We start from the raw sequence: 26,181 nt of genomic DNA on the forward strand, positions 1-26,181 counted from the left end.
ATCATGACAAATTATGACCTTTAAAAATGGCTATGTGTGTGCCTGGCAGACAGAAACATGTTTTCTATAGCACAGGAAACTATATTCAATATCTTATAATAACCTATATCAGAAAAGAATCTGAAAAAGAATATATATGCACACACACACACACACACACACACCCCATATGTGTGCTCAGTCATGTCTGACTCTTTGCGCCCCATGGACTGTAGCCCACCAGGCTCCTCTGTCCATAGGATTTTACAGGCGAGAATACTGAAGTGGATTGCCATTCCCTTCTCCAGGGGATCTTCCTGACCCAGGGATGGAACCCGCATCTCTTGTCTCCTGCACTGGCAGGGGGATTCTTTACCATAGTGCCACCGGAGAAGCCCATATGTATATATACATGTATATAGATATATAATAATATATATAAGTGCATCACTTTACTACATACTTGAAACTAACACAGCATTGTAAATCAACTATACTTCAACTTTTTGAAGAATTTTTAAAAATGTGTTTTTGATTAACAGAAAGATAAGTTGCATGTAAGGATCTGTTCTGGCTTTTAATTTTCTAAACTGATTGCATGTATGGAACTTCAATTTAGATTGCTAAGATTGACCCCTATCTCCATCAGTTTTTAGCTTTGTAACCTCGCTCAGGTAACTTCTCTATGCTAAAGTTTTTTCATCAGTGAAAAATGGAGAAAAATTAGTGATTAAATTATGTAATATTGGTGAATCCACACAGTGCCTAGTACAGTAAAGGCATTTATTCAAGATTAGCAGTGATGTGACTTCCCTGATGGCCCATTGGTTAAGACCCCTGCAGGGAGGATGGGTTCAGTCCCTGATTGGGGAACTAAGATCTCACATGCCCCATGGTGAGGCCAAAAGATTTTTTTTTTTAATAGCAATTGTTATTATCACTTGTCTACATTGTCTAACCTTAATAAATTGACTGCTTGAATTCACATAATATAGAAGAGTCTCAAAAACCTCCTGACATTAGCCTTTATGAGGTAGTCCTTAATTTAGAAGGAAGAAAATCAGAGAACTCCCTTTAAAACTTGTAAGACTTTATTTTCCCCATAATGTGGAATTTACTGACAACTTAAATGCCACTTCTAATTCAGAAAATCAAACTTTTGTAAGAAGTTTTTCTGCGAGGTCATGTCACATAAATGAAGAGATTCCTAGAATACGTATTCCACACGTATTACCTACAGAGGGAGAAAGAGGAGGAAGCTTAAATAAATACACCAGCAGAATAGCACATTAGCATCCCTGATCGTGCTTCATTCCTTGTCCTCAGGGCCTTAGCATATGCCATTCCCTCTCCTATATTGCTTTTCCCAGCACATCCCAAGGCTGACTTGTTTTTTCTTTATCTTTTGGGGTATTTCATTTTAAATATCATCTTTTATGATTATCTCATCTTCCCAATTAAAGTGGTATCTTCCCACCATCATTCTTTCATCTCAGCCTGTTCACTGTTTTTTCACTGTAATTATTTTCTGGTAATTATTTTAATTGACCTTCTTCACTAGAATGTCAGGCTCCATGATGGGAACAAAGTCATATTCCTAGCATTTAACTTACAGTTATAGCACTTATGATCCCAAAGTATTAAGTAATGAATAAATGCTTGTGGTGGGTGTTTAGGTGTTTTGTTTTGTTTGGGGGCAAACTATAGTATCTTCACCAGTACTTATGAAACTTATACAGAGTTTACAAATTTTCCTGTGCTCCTGAGAAAATTGAAGCTAATATTTTAGCTGATACTCAATCATAACAGATTGAACTTGCATAGATTTATTACCATCACCTCTGACACTATTTTCAAGTTTATCCAAATGGCAGGCCAGTCACATCTGAGACATTCATGACTGACTGGGTTTGAATAGTAATTTTGTGACATTGGCAAACCGAAGTAAACAATATTAATGAAAATGGGCTTCATCTCAATAACGTGTCATTTTGAACTGTGAGTCAAGAACTCTCATTATCAGTAGGCAATTTATGGTTTTGTTCCTAAAGAAACCAACATTTTCTTAGAGACATTCAGATGACTTTACAGGGAAAAAGTTAGTTTTTCTAAAACTATGAAAAGAGATGACAATATGAGAAATGAAAGAATCATCTCCCCCAGCCAAGACAAGCATATGATACAAGACAGAACCCTTTTCGTCTTAGTCTTTGTCCTTGGAAGTCTATCCCATTCTGCTTTTTTTCCTTAAAAGTTGGCCTGGAAATGGCTTGTCTATGCCATAGAACAGGGGTTCCCAGCTTCCAGGATCTAATGCCTGATGATCTGAGGTGAAGCTGATATAATAATAATAGGAATAAAGTGCGCAATAAAGATAATGCAATTGAAAGTGAAAGTGTTAATCATTCAGTTATGTCTGACTGTTTGCAACTCCATGGATTGTAGCCCGCAAGGCTCCTCTGTCCATGGAATTCTCCAGGCAAGAATAATGGAGTGGATAGCCATTCTCTTTTCCAGGGGATCTTCCCGACCCAGGGATCAAACCCAGTTCTCCTGCATTATAGGCAGATTCTTTACCACCTGAGCCACCAGGAAAGCCCTTGAATCATCCCCAAACCATCCTGCCCTCAGTCCATGGAGAACTTGCCTTCCGCGAAACCAGTCCCTAGTACCAAAAAGTACTGCTGCCATAGAAGATCAGGTCAGTTCAGTTCAGTTCAGTTGCTCAATCGTGTCCGACTCTTTGCGACCCCATGAATCGCAGCACGCCAGGCCTCCCTGTCCATCACCAACTCCCAGAGTTCACTCAGACTCGCATCCATTGAGTCAGTGATGCCATCCAGCCATCTCATCCTTGGTCGTCCCCTTCTCCTCCTGCCCCCAATCCCTCCCAGCATCAGAGTCTTTTCCAATGAGTCAACTCTTCGCATCAGGTGGCCAAAGTACTGGAGTTTCAGCTTTAGCATCATTCCTTCCAAAGAAATCCCAGGGTTGATCTCCTTCAGAATGGATTGGTTGGATCTCCTTGCAGTCCAAGGGACTCTCAAGAGTCTTCTCCAACACCACAGTTCAAGTCCACTGTGCCACTGACTTAGCATTGTTCTGTATGTGAGTCCTTTACATTTGAAATCTTGAGTGTCTGAGATGGGATGCACTTTGGTCTACAATTGAGGTAACCTCGGGATACTATATGGAATTTGATTTTGTCCAAGAGCATTGCTTTAGGCTTCATATGAAGATTTCTTACAGGATTAGATGACCCACTTGGGATCCAAGAAGCCATTCCTCAATAAACTGATGACTCTTACCCTTTTGGTTTTAAAAGAGGAAGTACAAGAGCACTCAAGAAAAATGTGAAAATAGACATGGAAATAGACATATGATCAAAACAGTACAGCATGAAAAAAACCAACTTTATAAATCCAAAAAAATGTGTTAAAAAGGCCATGCTTTTTGTGTAAATATTTGACATAAATTGGAAAACAACAGAAACTTAATAAATAGAAGCATCAATTAATACAATTAACTAACGTTTCCTGTAAGTAAAGAATGCACATTTAGAGTAAAGGTCCTGAGCAGATAAGTAAGTGATCCCAGATGAGCTATTGTTAGACATTAGGTGCAGGTTGCATTTTGGAACTATATGATGAAAAGTGAGAATATTAAGATGTAGAAAAGGAAATCTGAGATTTCCTGCCAGGGCAAATATTACAAAAGTTCAACTAATCGTACTGAAGGAACCCCAGAGATCGGGGTACAGCTTGTGATGAACCTCATTTGGATTTACGAAAATGACCGCCAGCTCTTCCTGACAGAAGGCAGAATGACCCAGAAAGTCCTTATGGTCCCAAAGGCAAAAGCTTAATTAGATACACCACTTCTAACTGCATAAATCAACACTTTCTAAAGGAAGGAGATTAATTGTAAGGCACATGTTGGGAGGGTAACTTTTGAAAACGCAAGAACTCTGGAGGCTAAATTACGCTACCATTTAATAGTGAGGCTTTTTGGGTGGGCAAATTTCAGGCAGAGGTTATTTGTGTGTCTCTTCATTCTACAATGGATACATGTATCTTCTATAATTAAAAATATTTTGAAAGTGTATACTTCACAGATCCAAAGAATGAAATCCATGAGGACATCAGTTCAAGTCACAGCTCACATTGTAAAGTGGTCAGAGGTTAATATATTGTTGCAGATATTCAAAAGATCCTTGCCAAAACTCAATGCAGAGGGTATTTTATGCTGCTTACTTATTTCAACCTGGTAACAGGTCTCAAAATGACTATGTAATTAAAAGCGTCATCTAATTATAATCAAAGGATTTTTAAATCTTTGTTTATAGTGGAACAAGATCACACACAATTATGTGTGTGTGTGTTACACTCTTCCTCTTATTATGGGCTTCTTAATAGGAGAAATTTTGTATCTTCCCTGAGGTGTGACCTGACCGTGTGGGGGCCCTAATGTCCTTTATGGGATATAATTGTGCTTCCTGGTAATTTTCTACTATGCTAGTCCTGCTGTGGGCATTCCTGATGGCTCCATGGTTTAAAAAAAAAAAAAGACCCTGCAATGCAGGAGACACAGCTTCGATCTCTGCGTCAGGGAGATCCCCTGGAGAAGGAAATGGCAACCCACTCCAGTATTCTGGCGTGGGAAATCCCATGGACAGAGGAGCCCGGTGGGCTACAGTCCATATAGTCACAAAAGAGTCAGACACAACTGAGGGACTAAAGAATTCCTGCTATAGGAACCCCTCTGAGAAAATTAGGATTACCCTAGCATGTGTGCTGGTGTAGAAAAGCTCCTATCACCCGTGTGAATTTTAGAAGAACCAAAAAATTGCAATGCATTTTCTGTGTCCCATGAATTTCATATTCACTTGATAAAAATATAAGTAATCTATTAATTTATGTTATGATACCACAGTGAACATGCATTTGATCTACAGTGTTTATTCTAAAGCCTCTCCTGTATTTTCTATTTAAGTCATGAAGATTGGTCTTAACCTAGAAATGAAAGGAATAGGGATGGGGAGGGTTGGGGAAAATGGGGAGAGGGTGGTAGGATGGAGGGAGGGAGGGGAAAAGTAAGGAAGATTTTCTTAAGAATGCTTTCTTTCATTTGCATGAAACTTTACAAAATAATTACTCCCCCCTCAAACAAAACATAGTTTAGAATGCAGTGATAGAATTTTATGTTTACTTTAGGAAACCTGGAAGTGTGTATTTCTTCATAAACTTTCAAAAAAGTAATCCCATTAATACTGGAAATGAATAAGTATGATTCTTCCCCAAGCCTCAGTCACTTTATTTATAAGAAGAGTTTGGACTAAATGGTTCTATGAATATTAACTCCAGCTAATAAATCAACCAAGCTTTTACATTTGTTCCTAATTGCTGTGATAGCAATTCACATGGTTATTTATCCCAGTGACTTTATTTGGAAAGGTAGTTGCTCAGCTGGAGAAGCGGTTCAAAGTCATTTTGAGCTCCGGTAAATTCATTGCTTAGCGCTGTGGTTACTTTCAAGTCCTATTTCAGTGAGCAAATCTCTCTCTTGCATTTTGTTTAGGAAATGGAACCATCAAGAGCGGCTTTATATTAGAATGGATAAGCAAGATTTGATTTCGATTGCCGAACAGTATCATATATCATATTTATTATCTATGAATTGCCCTATGGCATAGGATATACTTTCCGCAGCAGATTAATGGAAAGAGATCGTTAAGAGGAAAATAAAAAGGGAGAGAGTACAGGTTTCATCTTTGAGACGTTTCATCTGAAATAGAAGCATGTCAAACATCCCAGGTGCCTGTTACTATAGAATCAAAAAGCCCTTTCCAGCTGTTTACACTTCAGATGCAAAATGGCAATTTGACAGACTAACCGGGTGATGTGAGCGTCTGCGTAAAAAGGCTACAGACGGAGCATGCCCAGTGCGGTGAGCGCGTCCTCCGCCCTCCCCCTCCAGATCTCTGAAGATAAGCCTTGAACTTTGCACTTGCAAATGTCACTGCATACGTTTTGCACTAGGTTGGTTTTTTTTTTTTTTTTTCCCCCTTAAGGTTCTCTCACAACTAATGTCTTTGAACAATCCAAGAGCAGGGAAGATGAGAGGGTCATAAGATGGGTGAAGTTTAGGACGAGTTGATGCCTGTCTTTGGATGCGCTTGAAGTGTTATCTTTAAAGCAATCGAAAGCATCCTAGTGTTTGTTTCCCCTTCCCACTGGGATGGGAAAATAAGAATCTCTTTGGATTGGAGTCCTCCGGGGTAAGAAGTGAAAGCCCCGGAGGCAGAAAGGGACGGAGAAGCGGGGGTTTGCCCATAGCATGGATGGGAAGCGAGCAGGGGTTCTGCGGGGCTCAGCGCGCACTGAGGATCGGTGCCCGGGGCTGCAGCTGCGGACGGGAAAGGCGCTGTCTGGCTGATGAAGGCCACCTGGATCAGGCTTCTGAAACGCGCCAAGGGAGGAAGGCTGAAGAATTCGGATATCTGTGTAAGCTTCAGGGCTTTCGTACAGGGGAGACGTTATTTTGTCGTTTCTGTCGCTGGTACAAGTGAGGGCTGTCTGGGGCTCCTGTGATTAGTAATATGATGCTGATTGCGAGAGCGGGAGCGGAAGAGAGTCCTCTAATCCTCTAGCTCCTTTTCCTCTGCGGTGGTTTATCGCCCTAGGAGCTCCCCCTGGGCAGGTGTTTTCCCCGTAGACAGCTTTGACGAAATATCTACTTAAAGGGATTGAAAAAGATATGTTGCTTAAAGATTGAGGGAAGCTGGCAGCTGTTGCCTTACAGTTTTGTCAGAGGAGGCATTGGGTGAATCAGAGGTACCAAAGGATGCTTAAGATCAAAGAGGGGGTCATCTATGGCAGTGGCGTGTCAGAGAGTTCAAGTTAATAACTCCCTTGACTTTATGTTTGCTGTTGGTTTTTTTAAAGCGTATCTTCTTCCTAATTGTAAATTCTCACTGTAGCTGTGGACTGTTCTTGAAGCTCTCCTTGAAAACGGTGTGTGTGTCCTTCACTGCACTGCACCACAGAGTCGGTTTAATGATAAGAGAACTTGTTCCGGCTTCCAGAAAGGCTCCTAATTGGACCATAAGATTTAGGAAGGAAAGGTATCAATAATTTGGACGGCGTAACTCTCCTAGTGAGTGGTCTGCAAACCAAAGCTGGATGTAGGTAGCTGGTTTGCCACCAAGAGGGATTATTTTTATTCCTCTTTTCAGGAATGGACAGCACAATCTAGGAAGCTAACTGCCGTGTCAGTGAGACTTTTCTGTGGCCAGCATCCTAGACGGAATCTCTTTTAATGTCCGTTTTCCTCTCCAGGGTTCGGCAGACTCCTACACCAGCCGTCCATCCGATTCAGATGTTTCTTTGGAGGAAGATCGGGAGGCAGTGCGCAGAGAAGCAGAGCGACAGGCCCAGGCCCAGTTGGAAAAAGCAAAGGTAAAACCCTTCCTTCTCTGCCAAGCACTTTATGCATTGTGCTGAATCCACGGTGGGCCACCTGCGGAAGTTCCTTCTGAAATGTATATCTGGTCTGTTACCGTGTTTCCTTGATTGGCTGTAAAGAGGTACAGGATGTGGAATGTATTGTCTTCCCTTGGTAGAAAAGGGCAGTGTAAAACATGAGTGGTCTTGCCTTTTATGTTGTTTTATAATCCATGGGTGGATGGTTTATTTAGATGCAGAAAAATGATCCCTGAATATACAAAGAGGAAAAACTGCTTCTACTAGGAAAAGGATTTACTTTGTTTTGTTTTGTTTTCAGGAAACCATTTCTCTGCTTAGAAAAACAAACTTTCTTCAAGCTGATGTTTATTCTCTTAGACTTGAATAACCTTTCCCCTCACTTTTACTCCTTAGGTGTTTTATAATGGTATTTTTCTTCTATTAAAAAAATGGATTGTATTATGGTTTTCAAAAAGAAAGCAAGAAAGGATTTTATTAATTAAAGATGTCCCTCCCTTTGGAGCTCTTCTTTCTCTATCCTGTAATAATTAAGTGGAAGGGGGACTGGAAACCAGATATGAAACATAGAAGTACAGAATTTAGCGGAGACTGTTTCATTTCACACATTGCCATGATTTGGATTCTTTCTCCCCTGCAGTGGTTCAAATAGCAGCTATTTCTAAAGCATAGACTGCTGTTGTTCAAGTTCAAAGGGCCTTGGTGTGTGTGATACTTGGTAATTTTTAAATGAACCTATTTTAACGAGGTCATTGGTTTTCCTTTGAAAAACAATCACTGCTTTGAAAAAAGAGTAAGTGTTGATTTTGCTAAAAAAAAAAAAAAAAAAAAAATCCAGGGTAACATTAGAATACTTCTGCTGGCTGCTTCGTCTCTAAGATGAGTAAAATCTCTGTGTGTTGCTATGGGAATCATGGCTTGGAGATGCTGGTTTGAATACATGGACTGCCCTTATGTAATATTCATGACCTCTAGCCCAGCTGCCATAGTAGTTTGCAGAGGAGCTGCCAGGAGACCTTGACTTAAAAAAAAAAAGTACTTCTGGACATCAAAACAATGTTCTCACCTCAGCGGGCAGGGAAGTCATCTCCAGGTGTGACAGACTTGACTGCAAGAGGACTCAAAAAGGGCAGAAGCAGAAAACTGATAAAGCAAGGTGTGGCCCCATTGCCACAAACAAATCTGCTCTGCTGAAGTTAACCATTTAAAAATTATGATGTGACATATGGGTGAGAGTGGTGGACATATGCTAAGTGAAACCAGCTGATCACAGAAGGACAGACGCTTTATGATTCCACTGATAGGAGGTATCTAAAGTAGTCAAGGAGGAAGGCTCAAAAGGGAGGGGATATGTGTGTGTATATATATATATGTAGTTATGTCTGATTCCCATTGTTGTACGGCAGAAACCAACACATTGTAAAGCAACTATCCTCCAATTAAAAAAAAATTTAAATTAAAGAATAATAAAGTAGTCAAACTCCTAGAAGCAGAGGGCAGAATGGTGGTTTCCAGGGACTGAAGGAGGAGGAAATGGGGAGATTCCACAGATAGAAAGTTTCAGTTATATAAGATGAATAAGTCCTAGAGATCTCCTGTACACCATTGTGTCTATAATATAGTACAGTTAACAGTTCTGCTCTTCATTTAAAAATTTTTAAAAGGGTAGGTTTCTTGGTAAATGTTCTACTGCAATAGAAAAATTATCAAGTTGAAATTAATGAATGTACAACCAATGAAGTTAATTGCCCCAAATTTGTCTTGTAGCTAATATATGCTGCAACTTAGAATCTTAATTCTGCCTTTTATATTTTGCACCAGGGTGCCAAAGGAAAAAAAAAAAAATAAAGTCAAGGAAAAAAACTAAATAACAGTTTGTATTCCCGAAATAAGAATGTTCTATTTGCACTTATTTATTCATGTGATTTTTCACATGCTAAAATTAAACATTTTCTCCGGCTCATATCACATCATCATACAATCCAGTGTCTTGCAGGTTTGCTTTTCATTAACCACAAAGTCTTTAGTTATCTGTGGATGTATTTTTGTCTCTCACTGCTGTAAGTCCTGAGTTCAGTGACACAGCTGCATAGAACTTTTTTTTTTGGTCTTAATTGGAAAATAATTGCTTTACAATGTTGTGTTTGTTTCAACAACTCAAATCAGCTGTAAGTATATTCCCACCCTCTTGAGCCTCCCACCCACTCCCCTCATCCCACCTCTCTAGGTAATCACAGAGGCGGGTTGGGCTACCTGTGTTATATGGCAGAACTTTTTAGTATCTTTGAACCCAGTATGGATCATAATGTTTTCTTTAATCAAGCCAGATTTGTGTTACTTGTCATACAGACCAAAACATTTATAGTTACAAGAAAAGTAGAAGATGAAAGAAAATGAAAAGAATTTAAAACAAAAGCCTAATAATTGAAGGGCTATATCCTATGTTTAATGAAAACAACTTACATTCATTTTTCTTCTCTAAAATTAGGCCAATTATCTTAAACCTCTGGATTCAAATATATGAGTTACACTAAAGTGAATGAGAATTTGAATATGTTCTGAAAGAAGATACAAAGAGTAGGATTTAAGTGTACTTTTGGTTAAAATCATGGTTTGGTAGGTCTGATTTCTTAATTCTGATATCTTTGAAGAAGGTATACAAAAAAAAGGATCATACATGGGTCATTCATGGGGCTATTTTTAATCTATTTTCCTCCTCCAATATATCATCGTGCCTTTGTGGGATCTATTTCAAAATGAAACCTTAAAGTTCAAAAATATATGAAATCATTGTTGATAGTTTTAAGCACTTTTCCCAAGCATTTTGAAAGATGCAAATGTTCTTTACATTTTTTTGCACCTATTATAACATCCTTCAAGTAGAAAGCCTTCATAGCTTGGTGCTTTTAACTCACCTACCCTGCAGATCACTTGCCTTAAGTGTGTGCAATATCAAAAATACTGATCTTTCAACCAGAAACAATCATGGAATCATAATAAAGACAAATGAACTTAAAAAAAAAAAAAAAAAGCCTGTGCAAGAGCCTGAAATAAACCTCAGTGGTGTTTTCAGACCCTGGCACTCTGTAAATATGTAATATATTATCCATTAATTGCCTTAAGAATACGCCCATGAAATAAGGTGATTGACAAGTAATGAAACTAGAGAAAATAGCTTTTGAAATTAACTGACCTACATAAGATTATATAACCTGGCCCTCTGTGCTTTCCATAAAGCCCAGTACTTTCCACTACTGCATTGTTATGGCTTCTCTTACACTAGTAAACTCTACAGTGAACAGATTTAATATTTATTTTGAGGCAAATAACTCACATGACCTTGTTTTTTAACTTGATGTTTTCTGATCCCACATGCACTTTTTGATCTTGTTCAGGTTCTCTGTACTTTGAAGAGCCTGCCCTATTAAATCTGGCGCTCTTTGATATTGCCTTAAAGGCAAATAATATAGGAATTTCATTTATTCCCACATTGATCTTTTTAGTAGAACAGCTTTACTGAGATAAAATTCACTCATTTAAAGTGTAACGTTTTGGAGACTTCACTGGTGGTCCAGTGATTGACTTCACCTTTCAGTGCAGAGGGTACAGCTTCAATCCCTGGCAAAGAGCTAAGACTCCACATGCCTTGTGGCCAAAAAAAACTAAATATAAAACAGAAACAGTATTGTAGCCAAGTCAGTAGAGACTTTAAAAATGGTCCACATCAAAAAAAATCTTTAAAATAGTAAATAAAAAAGTAAAGTGTACAATTCCATGGATTTTAGAATATTTAGTATTGCAGCCATTACTGTAGTCAACTTTAGAACATTTTCATTGTCCCCCTAAGAAATCTCATGTTCTAAATTAGCAGTCACATGCTGTTCTTCCCACCCGCCTCAGCCCTAGGCAACCACTCTTCAACTTCCTGTCTCCATAGATTTGTTAGTTCTGGTTATTGCATATAAATGAAATCATCCAATAGGAGGTCTGTCGTGATTGGCTACTTTCATTTAAGTAACATTTTCAGCATTTATTCCTGTTTCCACATGTATCAGCACTCTATTCTTTTTCCTTGACAAGTAATATTCCATTGTATGCATTTATCACATTTTATTTACTCATTTATCATCAGTTGGTAGACATTTGGGTTGTTTCCATCTTTAAGCTAGGACTGGAAAAGGTCAGTTTTCATTCCAATCCCAAAGAAAGGCAATCCCAAAGAATGCTCAAACTACCACACAATTGACTCATCTCACATGCTAGTAAAGTAATGCTCAAAATTCTCCAAGCCAGGCTTCAGCAATACGTGAACCATGAACTTCCAGATGTTCAAGCTGGTTTTAGAAAAGGCAGAGGAACCAGAGATCAAATTGCCAACATCCGCTGGATCATGGAAAAAGCAAGAGAGTTCCAGAAAAACATCTATTTCTGCTTTCTTGACTATGCCAAAGCCTTTGAGTGTGTGGATCACAATCAACTGTGGAAAATTCTGAAAGAGATGGGAATCCCAGACCACCTGACCTGCCTCTTGAGAAACCTGTATGCAGGTCAGGAAGCAACAGTTAGAACTGGACATGGAACAACAGACTGGTTCCAAATAGGAAAAGGAGTACGTCAAGGCTGTATATTGTCACCCTGCTTGTTTAACTTATATACAGAGTACATCATGAGAAAAGCTGGGCTGGAGGAAGCACAAGCTGAAATCAAGATTGCTGGGAAAAATATCAATAACCTCAGATATGCAGATGATACCACCCTTATGGCAGAAAGTGAAGAAGAAGTAAAGAGCTTCTTGATGAAAGTGAAAGCGGAGAGTGAAAAAGGTGGCTTAAAGCTCAACATTCAGAAAACGAAGATCATGGCATCCGGTCCCATCACTTCATGGGAAATAGATGGGGAAACAGTGGCTGACTTTATTTTTGTGGGCTCCAGTATCACTGTAGATGGTGACTGCAGCCATGAAATGAGTTATGACCAACCTAGACAGCATATTCAAAAGCAGAGACATTACTTTGCCAACAAAGTCCTGTCTAGTCAAGGCTATGGTTTTTCCAGTGGTCATGTATGGATGTGAGAGTTGGACTATAAAGAAAGCTGAGCGCCGAAGAATTGATGCTTTTGAACTGTGGTGTTGGAGAAGACTCTTGAGAGTCCCTTGGACTGCAAAGAGATCCAACCAACCCATCCTAAAGGAGATCAGTCCTGAGTGTTCATTGGAGGGACTAATGTTGAAGCTGAAGCTCCAATACTTTGACCACCTGATGCAAAGAACTGACTCATTGGAAAAGACCCTGATGCTGGGAAAGATTGAAGGTGGGAGGAGAAGGGGACGACAGAGGATGAGATAGTTGGATGGCATCACTGACTCAATGGACATGAGTTTAACTAAACTGGGAGTTGGCGATGGACAGAGAGACCTGGCATGCTGCAATCCATGGGGTCGCAGAGTTGGACATGACTGAGTGACTGAACTGAACTGAACAATGCCGTTATGAACATGCATGTAAAAATTTTGCATGGACATTGCTGGGTTCTAAAATCATTTTTTTATTGAAAGACTTTTTTTTTTCTTTTTCCTTTCACTTCCCTCGAAATGATCTTTCCTGTGTGCAGAGATTCTGAGTTGAGAAATCTGGGTGTGGAAGGAATTGGGGCAGAAATGAAATAGGTTTGGTGTGGTATTCTTAGAAAAATGAATTAATGTGAAATTCTAAGTCAATTGTTCTCTTACCAGTAAATGTCTATTGTATTGAACTGTATTAGTCACAGTTGATGGGTAGAGGAGGCATTGAAAGGCCAGAACCGTAAGAAGAAAACAGACAGATAAGCAAAATATCTCTGCAGAAGGCTTCTAGTATTTGTTCAGGGAGAAAAGTTGTGGCCTTAAATCACGCTAGTCAGAAGCAGACTAGAAGTATTTTAGTCTCCAGACAGACTGCCCCCAGCTGGCAGAACAGAAAATTCTTCTTGCAGGTGGTGATGGCTTCAAACTATACCTTCCAATACAGATAGATGCAGTTTAGGTTGTAAAGTAGAAACTGGGGAGTGGAGAAGAAGGAAAACTTGGTAAGCAATGTGAGGAATGGCCAACATTAGGAAAGGCTTGGCAGTCAGAAAACATGGAACCTTCTAGAGGAAGGATTACTTTTCTGAGATCTTGTCAACTTGAAGATGTCTTTGTTCTAGTCTCGTATTTAATTACTGCTTTGGCTGGGCATAATATTCATATACGAAAAGCATTTTCGCCCAGAATTTTCAAGACATTGTTTTGTTTTCCTCTGGCATCCAGCACTGCTGTTGTGATTGCCAGTCTCATTCTGTCTCTGAGTGCAATTTCTACATGATTTTCTCTAATACTTTGAGAGCTGTTTGAAATTTGAGCTCGATGTGAAGCTTGTTATTTCTGGTGAGCAGCATTTCATATGAATATTCATTGTGAAGGGCCAGTCTCTTCCCTTCTGGAAAGAGTGTGTTTATCTATTTATTTGCTTTTGATCATTTCTTTCTCTGCTTTCCTTTTTCTAGTTCTCTCATTTATCAGATGTCTGCTTTGGGTTTTCTTCTCTACTCGTTTTTTTCTTACTATCCTTTTTGTCCTTTTGTTCTGAGGTTTTCTCCACCTTTAACATACTTACTGAAATTTTTGTTTTTGAAAATTTCTAATTCCCAGCAGCTTTCCTGTCATTTCTCCTTTTATAGCTTCTTGTCTTCATTCCATGGCTATAATATTTTCTCTTATTTCTCTTAAGATTTCTTTTAGGTTTTATGTAATGTGTTTTTTTTTAACTTTTAATTGGATTTTATTTATGTGTCTGGAGATTTCCTTCAAAATTTGATTTCGGGTTATCCATTCATAGTTAAGGATTTCCCAGGTGGCACAGTGGTAAAGAATCTGCCTGTCAATGCAGGAGACCCAAGAGATGCAGGTTTGATCTGTGGGTTGAGAAGATCCCTTGGAGGAGGAAATGGTAATCTGCTCCAGTACTCTTGCCTGGAAAATTCCATGGGCAGAGGAGCCTGGTAGGCTGCAGTCCATGGGGTCGTAGAGTCAGACACTACTGAGCAACTGAGTATTCAAAGCACATTCATAGTTAAGAGCAAGATATAAGGCTGAGTGGAAGCTTTCAGACTGATGGTAAAGCTTCTTGACGGCTAGTTTTTATAGGGTAGTGGTGGGATGGAGTTTCTCTTCATCTGGTCAGCGTCCCCAAAGGAGTCCCTGGTCTCTTTACTTTAATTCTCACTCTTTCTACTTTGCTAGTTGCCACTGCCTCTTGTTTTCTATATTCTAAGTTTTTGTCTACTTCCATCTCATTTGCTGTCCTAAAGCTATGGGTTTAGACTTTTTTCACACACAGGAAAAAAAAAATAGTTTCAGGAGGAAGCATTTGTTCAATTGACCAGGTTTTTAATCTTAGTTTTTATCAATAAGCATACTATAACAGAAGAAAAATGTTTCTCATATTACTTTAGTTTATAAATGCCTTAGACGGTGGGAGAATCCTATCCAGTTGGAAATATCTCCTACCTGGCCTTTTCAGAAGATGAATAAACAGGAATGTTTTCATTCACCTTCAACCCGAAGATGAATTTTTATTTCAAAAAACATTAGACATGTTTCTAAAAATGTATCTTAGTGAGCAAAGCATGTGGGAGGTAGGAGAGATGTGTGTATGCCTAGATCACATAGTTTCTTAAACCCACAAGATAGACTATTGGACAGAATTCAGAGAACATGTGGCAGGTATTAGAGTAGATGGCTCCACATGGGGGGAAAAACGCATTTAATTGGTACAAAATAAAATCCAGCAGAGAGGTCTCATCATCAAAAACATAAAGTATGGGAGACATTCTTTGGAAAATATTTTAGACTCAGATTATTTTCCCACTGCTCATTTTAGTACTGTCTCTTAATTTTTGCATTGAAAAACTGTCAGCCCTCTTTTACTCATAGCAATTACCTTCCAAATAGTGCTAGAAAATTGGCAAAATATGTCTAATTTCCAACATCGTGAGTTATTTTGTTGTTCAAATATATATTAGGTTAGACTGTAAGAAAAAAAAGTGTGTGAAAGCCCCATGGACCTGAAAGGCTTCTGCATAGCTCATAAATATGAGTAGGTAGGTACAGTCATATATGTTGGTGCTGTAATTCCACTCATCTCAAATGTTAGTTGACAATAATAGTAATAACGCAGTAATAATGACACTTATTGAGTGATTAATGTTCATTGTAAGCAATTTGAAAGCTAGAAAAGCAAAAGGCAAAGCTCTTCATCCTAGAGCATTTTGAAATCCTCTAGAGCAGTTATCTAGATAAAAGTAAATCCCTGATGCTGGGCAAGGTGGAAGGCAGGAGGAGAAGGGGACAACAAGATGAGGTGATTGGATGGCACCACTAACTCAATGGACATGAGTTTGAGCAGGCTTCAGGAGTTGGTGATGGACAGGGAAGCCTCGCATGTTGCAGTCCATGGGGTCGCCAAGAGTCAGACATGACTGAGTGACTGAACAGAGCAGTTACGATCATGTAACACAGACAGTATCAATTCCTTTACTGTCTTTCACATCAGGACAAACTACTCTCCATTCAGTGGCTTAGGTCACAGTGATCTTCTGTGCATTACTGGCCGGCTGGCAGGTGAGCCGGTGACCGGCTGATCTGGGATGGCCTCTTGCCTGTGTCTGTAGGTTGGCAGCTGTCAGGCTGGGCTGCTCCTCCTCCTCTGGGTGATCTCCCATCGCCAGCAGGCTGGCTGGCTCCTCCTCCCAGTGTTCTCAGGGTTACAAGCATGGAAAGAGAGAACAGGTCCCAGAGGGCAATATTCAAGTGTCTTCTTGTTTCCTGTGTGCTAATACCCTGTGGCTCAAACTCTCAGCCTGTAGTGGGTGTGGGAGGGAATGCCCAGGGCCACAGATTCCGGTGGGTAATTGTTAAAGCCAATTTCAGCAAACCATCTGCTGCACCCATCTTCTTTTTTTTCTCCCTTCCCTCTGGAAGAACAAATGTCTCCCTACCTTTTGACAACCCTGACTTCCTCCCATCCCCATCTCTCCCTTCCTGTTAGTGCCAACCTGAATTATACCAGCGTTAGCTCTCACTTCCTCTTCTGTCATTTCTTCCCCACTTCCTTGAAACCAATTTCTGTCTCTCTTTATTGATGGTCTCTAGCGATGTTCACTGACCTCTTATCAACTGGTCCCTGGACTTCTTTGTAAGCTTTGCCTTTTTTTTTTTTTTTTCCATCTCTACTAAGTCTATTTGACATGACAGGTCCTGGCTACAACACAAGCCTATTTCTACTACCTCTCTTCCTTTTCAATCTCTTTCACCATTTCCCTCCACTGAAGTATGGAAGTTTATTCCACCAAATGCAACAACCTTGACCTTCTGACTTTCTAAAAATTCTTTTTTTATTTGATGTGTAACTGACTTACAATGTTAAGTTCCACTGCACAGTAAAGTGACTCAGTTATACATAAATATATATTATATAGCTATATGTATATATATATATATACACACACACACATTGTTTTTCATATTCTTTTCCATTATGATTTAGCACAGTATATTGAATATAGTTCACTATGCTATACAGTAGAACCTGTTGTTTATCCAGTCTATATATACTAGTTTGCATATGCTAACTCCAAACTCTCACTCCTACCCTCTCCCTCCCCCACCTTGGCAACCACCAGTTTATTCCCTATGGCCCTGATTTTGTTTCTGTTTCCTAAATAGGTTCATTTGTGTTGTAGTTTAGACTCCACATATAAGTGATACCATATAGTATTTGTCATTCTCTTTCTAACTTGCTTCACTTAGTATGGTCATCTCTAGCTTCATCCTTGTTGCAGCAAATGGCGTCACTTCATTTTTTAATAGCTGAGTAGTATTCCATTGACCTACTGGCTTTTATCTTTGGAGGCATGACTTTGGCTTTCAAACCAAATGCTATTCCTCAGGAGCCACTGCAGAGGCAGAGGGCTGCCAGCAGCTTGTGCTCTGGTGCACTCCTCCTGGATTCAGCTGAAGCAGCTCTGTTCTTCATATTTTTTTGGACATATTGGGACTGCTGTGTAATTTCTCCTTTCAATATAGAATTTCATCACTGTAACAAGCTTTACATCACTTCCATCTTTCCTTTTACCATTTCATCCTTCACACTGGTTCATCATCACTTTAATTCTGCACCTCTCCCTGTGACCTCTCTCCCTAGTGTTAGTATCTCACATCTGCCTTTTTGGGGATCTCTATCAATTCAGCTATTTACAATGGAGCTCCCCAATTCTTTCTTTCAAACCTTTTCTTTTCTGCATTTTTTAAAATTTCTGTCAGTGTTAATGTCATCCTCCCAAACCCATAGACTTAGTCCAGGCATCAGCAGGGTTTTTTTCTGTAAAGGGTTAGATAGGAGATATTTTAGTTGCTGTGGGTCATGTGGTCTCTCACAATTACTCAACTCAAGGAAACCTGGGATTGGATTCCATCTCTGCGTAGACTGCTTGACCTTTGATAAGTTATGTGTGGTGCTCTTGGTTTCAGTGATAACTGCATGAGCTGGTGCCTGTCCAGCTCTGAGTTCCCAGGCAAGGGACTGGGATAGGCACAGGCAGCCCTTCCTCCTGCCTTCGACGTCAGTGTCTAATGGGGTATCTGTATTAGAAGTGATGGAGCTCGTCATTTCACTCCCCTTTCAGTTGTGCAAGGTCACCAGATGCCTTTATATATGGATGTTCCCAAACTCAGATTTGGCTGCTCGTCACTCAAGAATCCACTAAGAGACAACTGTTGGGTTAAAGGAAAGATAGCTTTACTGAGGAAGTTAGCAATCCTGGGAAGAAAGTGGATTCACGTCTTAAAAAACAAACTCTTCCTTGCTGATCAGGAGACAGGGGCTGTTAAAGGAGAGTTTCAGGGCTGCGCATAAGCAGAGGAAGGGAGCTACATGCAGAACAGCAGAGTCAACTCTGACAGTCATCTTGAAATTGGTCATATAGTGGTCTGATCAGTGTCATCTTGATTGTTTTAAGTAAAGTTAATCTTCAGTTCCAGAGTGGTTCTGTTCCCATTTCCTTGAGGTCAGTTCTCAGAATTGTGCAAGACGGAGTAGTTCATATCTTGGCTGTAGTCTGGTCATCATGTAGTTAACTTCTTCCACCTGGTGGGCGTTTCATTCTCTGCCAAACAGCTCAAAGGACAAGGCTCAGAATATTATCCATAGCTCCTGACGAGGAACTAAAGGTCTTTGTCTTTGTTTAATGATGAAACTATTTATTATTTTGTCTTTTTGACCATTTCCCTTTGTATCTACGTTTTCTCATGTCTCTGATTAGACTTAGTCTCTGGCTCAAGTTTTTCTACAGACAAGAGGCAGGCGGAGGATATGGGGTGGAGAATCTGTCCTGGAAAGGCCCTGTAGGGCCCTGCTCTGTTGCTTGGTCGCTACCATATTGGAGTTGCTCCTGGCTCGGTACTGGGTCCTGGGTAACACATCTGTACTGGCTGCTGCCCTGTGTAACCTTTGCACTATCACATGATCTTCACAGCTCATCCATGAGGTCCACTTGAGCCCCTGTCCATCCCCAGGACTGAGGCGGTGTCCTGTCCCCAGCACTTGACTGTAAGCCCCTTGAAAGTAAAGGCAAAGGCTCTATGTTTCTTAAAGGGGCTTCCCTGGTGGCTCAGATGGTAAGAGTCTGCCTGCAGTGTGGGAGACCAGACTTCAGTCCCTGGGTCAGGAAGATCCTCTGGAGAAGGGAATGACTACCCACTCCAGTATTCTTGCCTAGAGAATTCCATGGACAGAGAAGGCTGGCAGGTTACAGTCCATGGGGTCACAAAGGGTTGGACACAACTGAGTAGCTTGGGCCTCCCTGATGCCTCAGTGGTAAAGAATCCGTCTGCCAGTGCAGGATATGCAGGTTTGATCCCTGGGTCAGGAAGATCCCCTGGGAGAAGAAATAGCAACCCCCTCCAGTATTCTTGCTGGGAAAATCCCATGGGCAGAGAGGAGCCTGATGGGCTACAGTCCTTGGGGTCACACAGAGTCAGACATGACTGAGCAACTAAACACGTGTTCATGCTGTGTAAGGATACTGTAAGGACAAGCTTCTTCATCTCATGGTTGCAGACTCCTGCCTCTGTTATCAAGAGCAAGTTAACAAACGATGCTCTCTTGCTCTTCTCATGGGCTCTTTCCTGAGTAACACTTGAGTATTTTAGGAATAAAATTACATGCCGTTCCCTCCTTCTTTATGGTTATATTTATCTTGGCAGTCTACCCAGGAGTGAGTTTTAAGTTTCTTATGGATAAGAGTTACATGTTTAAAAGAGAACCTGATACTCGAATTCAACACTCTCTTCCAGTGGATTTATGGTTTTTATTAATGGAAGTTCTAGGAATCTGAGGTTTGCCCACATTCAAACTGCACTCTGGTGTAAGAACCATTGTAAAGACTGTTAACATAATACAGACTTGTGGCAGTTTCAAAACCATAAATGGATTGGGGAAGGATTATTATAAACTTTGCTGCTCAAGCATTCTTTTTTGTCAAGAGCTGTAACTGAACATCTTTGTGATATCTTTATAAACATAGCTATAAATACATGATTCTTCTCTTTTTCTCTCTATCATATATGAACGGGGATCAACACAAAGACTTTTAAGCACTTCAAATAGACAACCTCTCTCTGCTCTTGAGCTTTTGCCCTACCGAGAGCTAAGTGAAAGAGGTTGAAAACTGTGAAAGAGCAGAATTTGTTGAATTAGCAAACATTTGATGGGTGGTTTTGTGCTTTTGAGCTAGGAGCTGGAAGAAGGGATGTCAGGGATCTGCTCGATGTGGTTTCTCCCCCAAGAATCTCATGGGCTGATTAACGATGATGCCTAAATGCTTGTCACTGTGAGAGCTTCCCAGGTGGTTCAGTGGTAAAGATTGCACCTGCCAAGCAGGAGACACAGGTTCAATCCTGGGTCAGGAAGATCCCCTGGAAAAGGAAATGGCAACCCACTTCAGTATTCTGGCCTGGAAAATCCCATGGACAGAGGAGCGTGATGGGCTGTAGTCCCTGGGGTTCCCAAGAGTCAGACATAGCTGAGCAAACCACAGCACCAACAGTGAGCCAGACCCTGTAGGGATGGGGAGCAGGTGGTGGAAATAAGGCTGGGGTGGAGGAGGGCTGGACAGCAGAAACAGGGGTTACTGGTGCCCCCATGGTGCAGTGGATGTCTCTTCAGGGATAGACCTCTGCTAACCAGTGATGTGCTTTTTCTAAGGTTATCAAGATTGACTGCTAACTGAAGATCTCAACAAAGGCTGTTATTTGGCTTAATTTTGCTTAAATACCATCTAATTCCCATTTACGTTTTACGATCAATGCACTGAAGTGTTTTTTTTTAATTCTCTTTACCTTTTTGAAGTGTATGTACTGCTCAGTCCTGTTGACCATATTCATGTTATGTAGTATCTCTAGAACTTTCACATCTTACACACCTGAAACTCTCTACCTGTTGACCAACACCTCTTTCTTTCTACCGCCCTACAGCCCCCAAACTACCTTTCTTTCTTTATCTAATTTGGCTGCACCGGGTCTCAGTTGTGGCTTGCAGGGTCTTCAGTGTTCATTGCAGCACATGGGATCTTTAGGTCCCTGACCAGGTATCCAACTCGGCATTGGGAGCTTGGAGTCTTGGCCACTGGATCACCAGAGAAGTCCTGGAAACCATCATTCTATTTTCTCTTTCCTTGATTGTGACTACCTGAGGTATCTCGTGTAAATGGGATCAAACAGTATTGGTCCTTTTAAAAAAAAAAACCAGTTATTATTTATTTGGCTTTGTTGGATCTCAGTAGCCCTATGGCCTGTGGGATCTTAGTTCCCTGACCAGGGATTGAACCCACATCCCCTGTATTGGGAAGTAGATTCTTAACCAATGGACCACCAGAGAAGTCCCACAATATTTATCCTTTTCTGACTGGTTTCTTTTACTCAGCATCATGTCCTCAAGGCTTATCCATGTTGTAACATGTGACACAACTTCCTTCTTTTTTAAGACCAAATAATACTCCATTATGTTAACAGACCACATTTTCTTCATCCATTTATATGCTGAGGGATCTGTTGTAGGCTGCTTTTTCCTCTTGTCTACTGTGAATAATGCTGTAAAGAATTTTTTGTGTGTCTTGGAATTTTTTTAATGATGCTGTTAAGCTTTTCCATCAGCCAACAGTACCTTATGTTTATATGATGTCTTAGTGTTGAAATCTCCAATATCCCAAAGTATTACTTTGCTTGGTCTTTGCAACTACTCAGTGGGGAGGGCAGAGTTCCCCATTTTAAGAATGAGGAAATTGAGGCAGTGTCTCTTCAAGACATTGAAGAGTCTTGCCTAAGCTCATTGAGCTGTTAGTGGTGGAATTAGTACAAGGACCCAAGATTGTCTCCTTGCTATACATGATTTTTATTTATTTATTTTGGGCTGTGCTGGGTGTTTGCTGCCATGTAGGCATTTCTCCACTTGGGGCGAACGGGAGCTGCTCTAGTAGCAGTGTGTGGGTTTCGTATTGCGGTGGATTCTTTTTGCTGAGGATCAGGGGCTCTGGGGCGCAGACTTCAGTAGTTGCGGCACATGCAGCTTCCGGGCCCTAGAGCAAGGCTCAGTTGTTGCGGCTCCCGGGCATATTTGCTCCACTGCATGTGCGATCTTCCCGGAGCAGGGGTGAAACCCATGTCTCCAGCACTGGCTGGGGGATTCTTCGCCAGTAAGCCACCAGGGAAGGCCCCAGGCTTCTCTCTTGCAAGATTCTGTCCTATGTTCTTTCACCTAATCAGTGAGCCCTTCTTAGAAAGATATAAACCGAGAATGCACTAACGTTGCCTCTTTGTTTCATGCTCTGGAGGAGCTAAAGGGATAAACTTGTTTCCTTAAATAACAAAAGCAAGAATAAAAGCATGGCAACTGTTAAAACAAGTTTAAAAGTAAAAACACCACCTCTGCTATTTTTTTTCCTTTGCTATTGTATCTAGGTAAGTACAATTAGAGTTGACAAGCAAAATATCTTTTTTCCCCCGCATTTTAAGTTTAGTTTATGATATTTATGCCACTGATTTGGAATGGGTGCTTTTTTACCTTTTTAATATCCTTTAAACAAAAATTTTGAGCTAAAATGTCTTGAATCTAACCAAAGAAGTAGCATTCAGGATATGTTGTATACTGTATTCTTGGTTAAATGGAGATCCAAATGGAATGTACCTAAAAAATTTTGACTAGGATCTTCCTATAGAGAAATGGAAAACTAAGGACTTCCCAGGTGGTACTAGTGGTAAAGAACCTGCCTGCCAATGCAGGAGGCATAAGAGACACAGGTTCAATCCCTGGGTCCACAGGATCCCCTGGAGGAGGGCATGACAACTAACTCCAGTATACTTGCCTGGAGAATCCCATGGACAGAGGAGCCTGGCAGGCTACAGACTTAGGGTCACACAGAGTTGGACACGACTGAAATGACTGAGCACACACATTCAAATATCTAGGAAACAGGTTGGGTAGAGAATGCTAAAGAAACATTTTAAGTAGGGCAAGGGAGAGAAGATTGAAATTACAATGAAACTATTTGAAAAGAGATTTCGTAAGTGTTGTTTCCTGCTAAGATTAAAAAAATGGTGAAAGAATGGTCTAAAAATTATAGCATCCAAAAATGTGACGTTAGATGTTATAATTGACTCAAGAGAGATGAGAATGTGTTGTAGGAAACTGCCTTAGTGATGGTTTTGAGGAAACTTTTGTGGCTTGAGAAAGTGTTAGTTTATTTTAACTAAACCCTGTCTTGAAAAAGATGGAAGATACCAGTAGCTGTAAAAGTTATTTTAGTTCTAGTGATTCCCTACTAATAGTTCTTTCTACTGATATTTGCAAGATTAACACTTGTTGCTTTAAAAAAAAAAGTTCTTAAAGACTGAAACTAATACTCTGCTTACCCTACCCTCCCAAAATGGGACCAGAAAGTGTGTTTGGCAGGAGGGAAGCAAAAATATCAGTTGTCAGTCATCAGTCAAGTGGTCCAATCTTTCTGCTTTCCAGATCCATTCCCTGAATTTTAAACACTTTAACTCTTCCTTTTATCTTCTTAGAGGAACCATGGTCATCTTTGAATTAAGTACTTGTTGGATCCACTGTAACCTTATGTTTGAGTCAACCTATGTTCCTTGCATATGAAAGCCAAGTGACAAGTTGATTTACAAGGCAACTTGATGTCACACACATCCATGGAGAATTATAGCAGATCATTGGCATCTGTGAGATTAAGTAGTCTGACTTGTGTGATAGTCCTCTAATGGATATACACAGTGAAGTAGAAAAAATCCTTTAAATAGACAGAAATCTCCAGATGCAAAGTGAATGCATTATTCATTTGACACACTAGTATTCAGTTACCTCCCTTGTAATATGGGTGATGCTCAGTTCAGTTCAGTTCAGTTCAGTCGCTCAGTCATGTCCGACTCTGCGACCCCATGAATCGCAGCACACCAGGCCTCCCTGTCCATCACCATCTCCCGGAGTTCACTCAGACTCATGTCCATCGAGTCTGTGATGCCATCCAGCCATCTCATCCTCAGTCGTCCCCTTCTCCTCCTGCCCCCAATCCCTCCCAGCATCAAAGTCTTTTCCAATGAGTCAACTCTTCCCATCAGGTGGCCAAAGTACTGGAGTTTCAGCTTCAGCATCATTCCTTCCAAAGAAATCCCAGGGCTGATCTCCTTCAGAATGGACTGGTTGGATCTCCTTGCAGTCCAAGGGACTCTCAAGAGTCTTCTCCAACACCACAGTTCAAAAGCATCAATTCTTTGGCGCTCAGCCTTCTTCACAGTCCAACTCTCACATCCATACATGACCACTGGAAAAACCATAGCCTTGACTAGACGGACCTTAGTCAGCAAAGTAATGTCTCTGCTTTTGAATATGCTGTCTAGGTTGGTCATAACTTTTCTTCCAAGGAGTAAGCATCTTTTAATTTCATGGGTGATGCTAGAGGATATAAAGTGATTAAGCCTTGGTCCCTGATTAGGAGTTCATTTAAGAGGACATTTAACTAGTAACCCCATGGGAACATACAGTATAATCTTGTTCACCTCCTCACTTGAAAATGAAAGAGACACGTTGATCCCCTGGAGCCCAGCTTCCACAGCTTCTCAGAACTGTATGCTAAGGTTTATGAACTGCCTGTGGACAGTTCTGTGTGGGGGAGGGGGGTGGGAAGATGGGGAGGGTATAGTTGCTTTACAACATTGTATTAGTACAACAAAGTGAATCAGTCCTAAGTATACATATAGCCCTTCTCTTGAGCCTCCCTCTCACCCCCTATTCCCACACCTCTGGGTCATCACAGAGCACCAAGCTGAGCTCCCTGTGTTCACCCGAAAGATTTTTTTCTTTAATTTTTTAAAGAAAATAAAATCATTGATATTAATAAAGGTCAGTCACTCTTTGAGAAAAACTATCCATTTGAGTTAGAAAAACAAGGTACCTTATAATCTTAGGTCTTGAAGTAATTTCTTTTATTTCCCTGAAATATATATGGTATTTCCTTAGCTAAAAAAAAATGTTTATTGTAACATCATCAATATGGAAACTTTTTCAGGATTTTTATTGTTTCCTTAATATTTTAATTTTCTTGGAGTTCAGTCAGTCTCTTGATAATGTTGTTTCTCGTGTACAGCAAAGTGATTCAGTTATATGTGTACATATATTCTTTCTTCCTTAGATTATTTTCTCATATAGATTTTCACAGAATATTGAGTAGGGTTCCTTGTGTTGTACAGTAGATCAAGGATTTTTAGAAAACAGTTTTTTTATCTTTTCTGGATTGTGAATGCCTTTGAATATATGATGAAATCTTTGAGGCTTTTCCAGAGAAACAGTCAGCTTACATACCATCAGCAAGTAGCGGCTTATGTTTATTCAGTGTCTCAGTGTTGAAATCCCCAGTGTGTTACTTTGCTTGGTCCTTGCAACTACACCGTGAGAAAGGGATGACAGAGGCTGAGCCCATTTATGAATGAGGACGTTGACAGTGGCCTTCACAGACCCCTGAAACAAATCCATGTATCCTACGAGTTTACGAAGTACAAGAAGAACCTTTGTTGAGAATCCTAGTCTTCTTCCAGTTAGAATGGCTGATGCCTTAAAAACCATGAGTGGATGGTGGGCGGTGAGGGGCACTGTACTCAGTCGTGTCCAGCTCTTTCGCTATCCCATGGATGGTAGCCCGCCAGGCTGCCCTGTCCATGGGACTTCCCAGGCAAGAATACTGGAGTGAGTGGCCATTTCCTCCTCCAGGGGATCTCCCCCACCCAGAGATCGGACTGGTGTCTCTTCCGAGCCTTGGTCATTGGCAGGCAGATTCTTTACCAATTCGCCACCTGGACAACCCTATAAACCATGGGCATAGTAGTAGCGTTAGTCACTCAGTTGTGTCCGACTCTTTGCAACCCCATGGACTGTTGCCCGCGGGACTCCTCTGTCCATGGGATTTCCCAGGCAAGAATACTGGAGTGGGTTGCCATGCCCTACCCATCTTCCTGACCCAAGGATTGAACCCTGGTCTCCTGCACTGCAGACCAACTCTCTATGGTCTGAGCTAACAGGGAAGTCCCCAAAACCGTGGGATATGGTCCTAATTCTGGGAAGTATTTTCCTTTGCTCCCAGATACTTG

General features: G+C 40.6%; 1 protein-coding gene across 7 annotated transcripts in view; it reads left to right on the forward strand.

The window, feature by feature from the left end:
• Positions 1-26,181, forward strand: part of CACNB2 (calcium voltage-gated channel auxiliary subunit beta 2) — a 421,050-nt gene that overhangs the window by 278,545 nt on the left and 116,324 nt on the right. For 5 of the 7 annotated variants that reach the window (XM_018057157.1, XM_018057159.1, XM_018057158.1 and 2 more), the window contains one exon: positions 7,317-7,436. In XM_018057157.1, the coding sequence (XP_017912646.1) occupies positions 7,317-7,436 (120 nt within the window). Of the gene's footprint in view, positions 1-5,959; positions 6,483-7,316; positions 7,437-26,181 lie in introns of those variants that run through there. The other 2 variants (XM_005687987.3, XM_005687990.3) reach the window with 1 other exon arrangement.

Source organism: Capra hircus, chromosome 13 (genome assembly GCF_001704415.2).
Source record: "Capra hircus breed San Clemente chromosome 13, ASM170441v1, whole genome shotgun sequence".
Taxonomy (NCBI): Eukaryota; Metazoa; Chordata; class Mammalia; order Artiodactyla; family Bovidae; genus Capra; species Capra hircus.